The sequence below is a fragment of the Prunus avium genome, chromosome 8 (genome assembly GCF_965620075.1).
Source record: "Prunus avium chromosome 8, drPruAviu1.hap1.1, whole genome shotgun sequence".
In the NCBI taxonomy this organism is placed as follows: Eukaryota; Viridiplantae; Streptophyta; class Magnoliopsida; order Rosales; family Rosaceae; genus Prunus; species Prunus avium.
Window position 1 is genome coordinate 36,986,105 of NC_142291.1, and position 6,915 is coordinate 36,993,019.

Sequence of the window (6,915 nt, forward strand, 5' to 3'; positions counted from 1 at the left end):
GTTGAGGTGTTTTTATTTAATAATTCCAGCAAAAATATTGTTTATTTTTTAAATGGGTGAAACGGGTGAAGCGGGTGAAACGGGTGAAAAACGACCCATTAGTCATAACGGGTCGTGTCGTGTTATTCGCGAATATGTGCGGGTCGTGTTTGGGTTTAGTATTTCTGACCCGTTAGCTTAACGGGTCGTGTTCGTGTCAACCCGTTAAGAAAACGGGTTGACCCGTTAACGACCCGGAACCCGTTAAAACGACCCGTTTGCCAGCTCTAACTGCCCAGCCAATATAATAGGAAGATGCATAAAATAGAGAGGGAAAAGGGATGCTGTTGTCGTGGGTCTGTAGAATAGAAGAGAGAAAAGCTGATGTGCCAAAAGAGAAAAGACAAAAGCTGGGACCACTTTGAAGTTGGATGGGTAACGTGGATATATTGGGTTAGCTTTTAAGTTTTTAAACTTGGACTGCCCTTATAACATATATAGGTTTTTAAATAACCAAAAAAACTTTGGATGGGCGGGCAACCACCCTGCCCTTTACACAGATCCGCCACTGTATCCCAGTTCACATTGCATCCGTCGGTAAGTAAACAATTATATAAGGATTAGGATAAAAACGTAACGTTCGCCTTAGAAACAAGGTTGAATAAGTCTGCAAACTAAATAAGTCTGCAAACGTTCGCCTTCTAGATGCAATTTGGACCAATAGAGTAGGTGTATCATTAAAAAAAAAATATTTGTTGGGTTCTGTCGCTCTATATATACTTGTTTGCTGGGTTCCCTCACATCCAAACCTTACAACATTTCGTCCCACAAAAAAATCACACTCATTTCATCTCTCTTCTCTATTTTCAGCTTGAAAGCAATATCTTATAACTTTGGGCAGGTTTTCAACACCACTCTAAAATTTGTGGGGTTTCTGTGCTTCATGAATCTGATTTTGCAGGTTAATTCCAACCCTACTGCAGCTCCTATGAAGCAGCCTAATTCTGATTTTGCAGCCACTTTTCAGGCGCCTGATAATTACTTCTTGCCCGAATATAGAGCTCTGGCTCCACCTGCCGGCCCCAATCCATGTATCCCAAGAGTCGGTAATGTCCATTGCAGGTTTTTATAAATAAATACGTTTTAGCATGAAATAATATTAGATCTAGGCTAGTCTTGTTTCTGACAATCAAATCAATTCCCTGATTTGGACGACAAAAAAGTGTTATATATTTTAGGGATTGAATTTTGTCTGTTTATCTTTGATGGTTTTTTGTGTGTGTTAACATTTTGGTTTATTACGTAGTCAAATAGGTCAGCACTGACTTATAAGTACATGCTTGAAACTTCTAGAACCAAGTTCACACTCTGAAGTCAGTATATATATAATGAATATCAACGTCTAATAACTAGCTAATTAGTTGTCGGATTAACAGTAATTCTATTTGATTACTGGTTTATTAATTTGTTGCAATGTTACAGGGGGTAAAAGATCATGGCCCGAGTTGATCGGCGAAATTGGGGAAGCTGCAGCCGTAAAGATAGAGCGAGAGAACCCTAATGTTCGAGCAATCATTGTAGTGGAAAGCACTCCAAGTCCAACAAAGGACCGCAACTGTGACAAAGTTTGGGTCTGGATCGATACAAACGGAGTCGTGACAAGGGTCCCTAGTGTTCGCAACTAAGAGCATCTCCAAGGGAGATGTCAAATCCTAAACATCAAATTTAAATTTGATGGCTGATGTGGCAATTTGATATTTACACAGTTTTACACTCCACCCGATATGTCAAATAAATAGTTATTGTAACAGTCAAATCATTAAAGATAAAGAAGAAAAAAAATATAAAATATAAATTATAAATGAAAGTAACAGCCAGTTGTCTTTAAAAATAATAAAATATTCATTTGACATCTTGCTTTTGGGATGTCAAAAATAACAGCTGAACCTCCAACCTTCATTCCACATCAGCTTTGACAATTCAGTTGGAGTGATGTGAGATGTTATTTCTAGCTGTTAAATATCTATGTGGCACTTTTGATATATCGGTTAAAGATGCTCTAAAAAGAATTCAATGGAATATTTTCAATGAGCATTGTTTTCAATGAATAAAGTTGTTAATTATAACATGCATGAGCACGAGCACCTCTCTCTGTCTCTCTCTCTCTCTCTACTTGTCGTATTCTTTTGGATATGGTGGGATCGTTCAAAGGATGACGCGATCCCTTTGACTCTGGTTTATTTATTACTTCACAAATATAATATAATAGACTCCAGGGGTGTCCACCAACCATATACATTCTTGGCAATTGGCAACTGCATCATCCAAATGGCATGTCATACCTGGAACTTCATTATCAAAAGCAGATACATCACCCCAATTGCGTTTAAGATTCTCTTAATCCTTCTGTTAATGTCAACAACAAAATCCCTCATGTTCCTCATATGAATTTTCTGGTTTGACTCATTGACTGGTAGGCACAATTTACAGGTAGATCTGAAGACTTGTTGATTTGTTAATTAATTAATTAAACTATATACATTTAGTACAAATGCAAATGCATAAAATCTCATGATGGGATCAACAACTTTATTAGACGACATTTGGCTTTAGACGACATGGATTTTTAAGTTGCTAGAACCTACGCAGAAGCTGGGATATGCAGATGGCAGAACCTTACGCAGAGCAAAATTTGCGAATGGATTTGCTGTGCTGAGTTTATATTTTCCTATAGGCTTTTTATGTCATTTGGATTAGATATATTTTAGTGTAGGTTTTGTTTTGGGCCTTTGGCTCCGCAATTGAAGTCATAACCTTTACCCATGGGCTATATGTGCAACTTCATTGCTACAAACCCAAGTAACTTTTTTTGGTTTTTCTTACTATACAATTGACATTGGGGAAGAGAAAAACAAACCTAAAATATTGGGTATAAAAGTAAATACCTTTAACTACTTGAGCTACCATCCTCGTCCAATAATGACTTTTTGTTAGACCCAAAAAGAAATAAACTCGTCATTTTCATTGGGTTTCTAATACTAGATATGCCGACATGTTTTGTTAGGAAAAAATAATAATAGAACTTGCTCTTCACCACATAAGATTTCGATGAGAAAGCTAAGTTCACACGTCATCTCCTGCCGACATTTATGGAGCAGATGTTGTTTGATAACCTTTGAATTCTTTTACTGCTGGTAGTCTGCTGTAATAGATATTAACAACCAATGTCAAACTTGTTTAGGTTAATCAATCGGGAACCAACTATATTGAATGACCATAATTTATGACCACATATCAACATACATTTGTGCCACCAGAAGAACCAAAACTACACAGGCAACATGACCAAGCATGAAGCTACTTGAAACCGAACTGCTAGAAGAGCAATGTGCAGGACTGATGTACACCATAATTTTAACCATAAGGAATTCATAAAATAAGAGAAGATTGTGAAAAACAACCAGCCTCTATACAGCATCTCACCTAACAATACCTCTGTACACTCAGACTTCATAAGACTATACACGACCAAAGCTCATTACACCCATAAGCCTGCAGATAATCATTTTGCTGAAACACAAATTGTGTTAAATAGCTTCTTTCAATTTGAAAGCACAAGCAAGGCTTGCTATACCCATGCAAGCTTCAGGTCTTTAGGGAAGCACGGATAGAGATGGTCGAGACTACACCTGTGTGAGACCATTCCAAGAGGTTTCAAAATCAAACATAAGCATTCCTGGTTCTATAAAAGTAGGCTCAGGAGACAAGGCATTTAGATGAGATGGCACAGAATCACTTGTTACTGCTGGAACAGACTGGTTTTCCAGTAGCCAGGTAAATTGACTGTCCAAACTCACATTAGCAATTTCATTAGACTGCTCCTTCACGAGAGATGGCACATATATAGGCTCGGTGCTTTGAATTTGAGAAGTTTCAACTGGCGGCGGCTGAAAAGGAGGCTGCTGAATTGGAGGATGCTGAATGCTTTGACAGGAATTGTCCACCCAACTATAGTTACAATCTGAAAACCCCATATCTGCGACACTTGCACACAGATTATCTTGCAAAAAGATATTTTGGCTTGAATTCTGACTTTGATTCCCGTACTGATATCCACCTGGATTGGCATCCTGACTTTGATTCCCATACTGGGAGATATATTGGTCATCATTTTGCCTATGATTGCCTTGATCAGGAAAATTTGAGCTCAAAACTGAATCAAAAATAGTGGCCGCCATAGGACTACATGTTTGGGGTTGGGAAGGCACTGTATTTCCAACGAATGTGGCCATGGGCTGGGGGGAGTTCTGATGCACGGTAGAAGGAACATTCTGCCACCTGAAGTGATTTCTGTCACTTGGTGCTGCCGTGGGAGTGGAATTTCTGCCATATTGAGATGGACTGGTACAACTACTGTTATTTGCTGAACCAAATGTGGTTCGGTTTACTGGCAAGGTGCCGCCAACAGCTCCTACTCTTTTGAACATTGGATGAGAAGAGACAAATTGTGGGCCTAAATTACCAATATTATGACCTCTGTTCCTCCCAACATTATTGCGTGCACCAACTGACTGCTTCGAAACTGAATATGGATGGGCTCGGTTCTTAGACAAAATAAATTCTGATTGGTGGATTCTACCCGGGTTTCTGACGCTAGGCATAGTGCGACTGGCTGAGGAGCAAGCACGGATCGTAGTTGGCCTAGAGAGCTGATTCTGTGATATAGAACTAGGTGCCAACCGAATAATATTAAGTGGTGGACCTTGACTAAGTTTAGGCAAAGCTGCAGGCAATTTTGGAGCTGGTAATTGAGCACTTTTCACTATCTTCGAATTCTTCCTTAACATTTTCCACGTCTCTTCTTTATCAGTGGCATGACAATGGCCAATGTTGGAGACTCCAGTGCCCCAATGTACACAGGGTGCCAGAGAGTCACAAACATAACAGTGACACTGCATGTAAGCAAAAATAGAAATCAGAGCAGTAAACCTTCAACCTTAGACAAAGTAGGATATGCTTTGAAATTATATAAGCCATGGCTTGCATAAGTCAACTTACAAGGTCACAGTGCGTCTCATGCAGGGTAGTTTTGAAAGGAAACTTGGCACAAAGATGCCGTGGATGAGGGTAGTCTCTGCATGCTATCTGCAACCAAATTAAATAATGTCAATTAAAGATGAAAAATACAAAAAGGGAGCCTACATCTTTCCAAACAATTCAAAATAACATTGGATTCGACACTAACTGCTACTAGGATCCAACATTTGAAAAATAAGTCTAACTTAAATATGATAAGGGACTATCAAAGACTAAGTGGCCAAACAAACATATGCCACCAAAGACAAGCTAATCTGGAATAATTAAAAATTAAAAATTTCCATGATCAAAGGGAAACTTCTTCAAACCTTCGGAATTTCAATATCAAGGTCATCAAACACAATAAAAAGGGTTGTTCATTGTGAAACAACAAGAACACGATAACCAAGTTCTACTGTTTCTGAAGAAAATACCACAGAAACTGATATTTAGGAAGGAATAACAAAACCTCCCTTGATATGAGATCTCCCATGGACCCCAAATCAGGTTGTGACTGTTATTCATACCTTCTAGATCTAAACCAGTACCGTGGGGCAGAACTACGCATCTCCATTGTAACTAACAACTTGATTTGTGCACCACTGTGAAACATTGTGTCTATTCTGTCAACAAGATGCCTTGCCGCACCACAAAACCCCAGAAAATTACAGAAAACAACATCATCAATTACTACCAAAGTTGTGCTTCACAGAGAATTGGACCAAAGTCATCAAATTATGTCTAATTCATGCTGATGTATCCATAAAAAATCTTTCCTTACTGAAAAAGTAAACAAGAAAAAGGGGGAAATGAGTCTTAGATTATTCCTCTTTCTGCATATGCCAATAACATCTAATTTGGGAAAGAGTTCTGCTTTCTTATCAGTCTGCAATAACTTCATGGCAACCAATTAAAGCAAAAACAAGGAGGAAACGAAACATAGTTCAGCTCAAGTAGAAGAATGATTAAACTACAAGGCTTATTTTACAGCCTAATGCAACAGTTACCCTTCAGTTAAATTAATATCTTATAACTCCTCTAATCAAAATTAAAAACAAGGTCCAACATTTATTCTTCTTTCTCTAACTTCCACTTTTGAGTAACAAACCAACCAATATAAATCCATCCAAGGAAAAAACAAACATTACACACTAAAAATTCTCATTTAAAAGATTAAGCCGGTTGATTTTATACCTGTCCCTTCTCCCCTACTACAAGCAACTCGTCGGAGTTGCTACCCGAATCGTCCACTACCGAAACCGGCTTATCCGGGTCACCATCCAAGACAACGCAATCGTCGTCCACATCTGTCGCCGTCGGTTTTGAAGACTTGGCCTTGGGCTTGATGTTGACCTCACCAATCACCACAACATCATCGGAATCGTCATCGTTTTGGTTGTCGATGCTGTCCATAAGTTCCGATATCCAATCGTATATTTCCTCGTCTTCCTTCTCGTTCCGGCCCGATTCTTCGTCGGAGCTTATGTCGATAGGACCCGAATTCATCGCAAACAGAAATTCAAATTCACAGACTAGGGTCTGAAGGAAATCTCAAACGCTTTCTTCAACTGAAAAATTCGACGCATGAGGTATGAACAGATCATATGGGAAGCTAATGCTTGAGGCAAAGAAAAATGGGCAAGTCTTGGATTTCCTGGAAATTACTACACTGAAAAATTTCCGTCTAAGTAGAAAGGTGGGAAAAGGGCATAGGGTTCTGTGCGGGCGATATATAAATATTAGGGTTTTGAAATGGGTCGTCGATTTGTTCTGGCCAAAAAAAAAGAATTGGATCGTCGATTTTGGCGGAGAGCGAGAGAGAGAGAAAGATGAGAGATAAACTGAGTGTGTGAAGTGACT

General features: G+C 38.9%; 1 protein-coding gene across 1 annotated transcript; it reads right to left on the minus strand.

The window, feature by feature from the left end:
• Nucleotides 1–3,391: 3,391 nt before the first annotated feature.
• Nucleotides 3,392–6,915, minus strand: LOC110771413 (uncharacterized). Its single transcript, XM_021975711.2, has 3 exons — nt 6,250–6,915; nt 5,038–5,124; nt 3,392–4,931 (listed from the first exon to the last, which is right to left on the minus strand). The coding sequence occupies exons 1-3, from the start codon at nt 6,559–6,561 to the stop codon at nt 3,663–3,665; spliced, it is 1,668 nt and encodes a 555-aa protein (XP_021831403.1). The 5' UTR covers nt 6,562–6,915; the 3' UTR covers nt 3,392–3,662.

Coding starts and splice junctions, on each gene's coding strand:
- LOC110771413 (XM_021975711.2), bottom strand. CDS start 6,561: ATGAATTCGGGTCCTATCGACATAAGCTCCGACGAAGAATCGGGCCGG. Junction 5,125..6,249: donor TAGTAGGGGAGAAGGGACAG/GTATAAAATCAA, acceptor ATTTGGTTGCAG/ATAGCATGCAGAGACTACCC. Junction 4,932..5,037: donor ATGAGACGCACTGTGACCTT/GTAAGTTGACTT, acceptor GCTTACATGCAG/TGTCACTGTTATGTTTGTGA.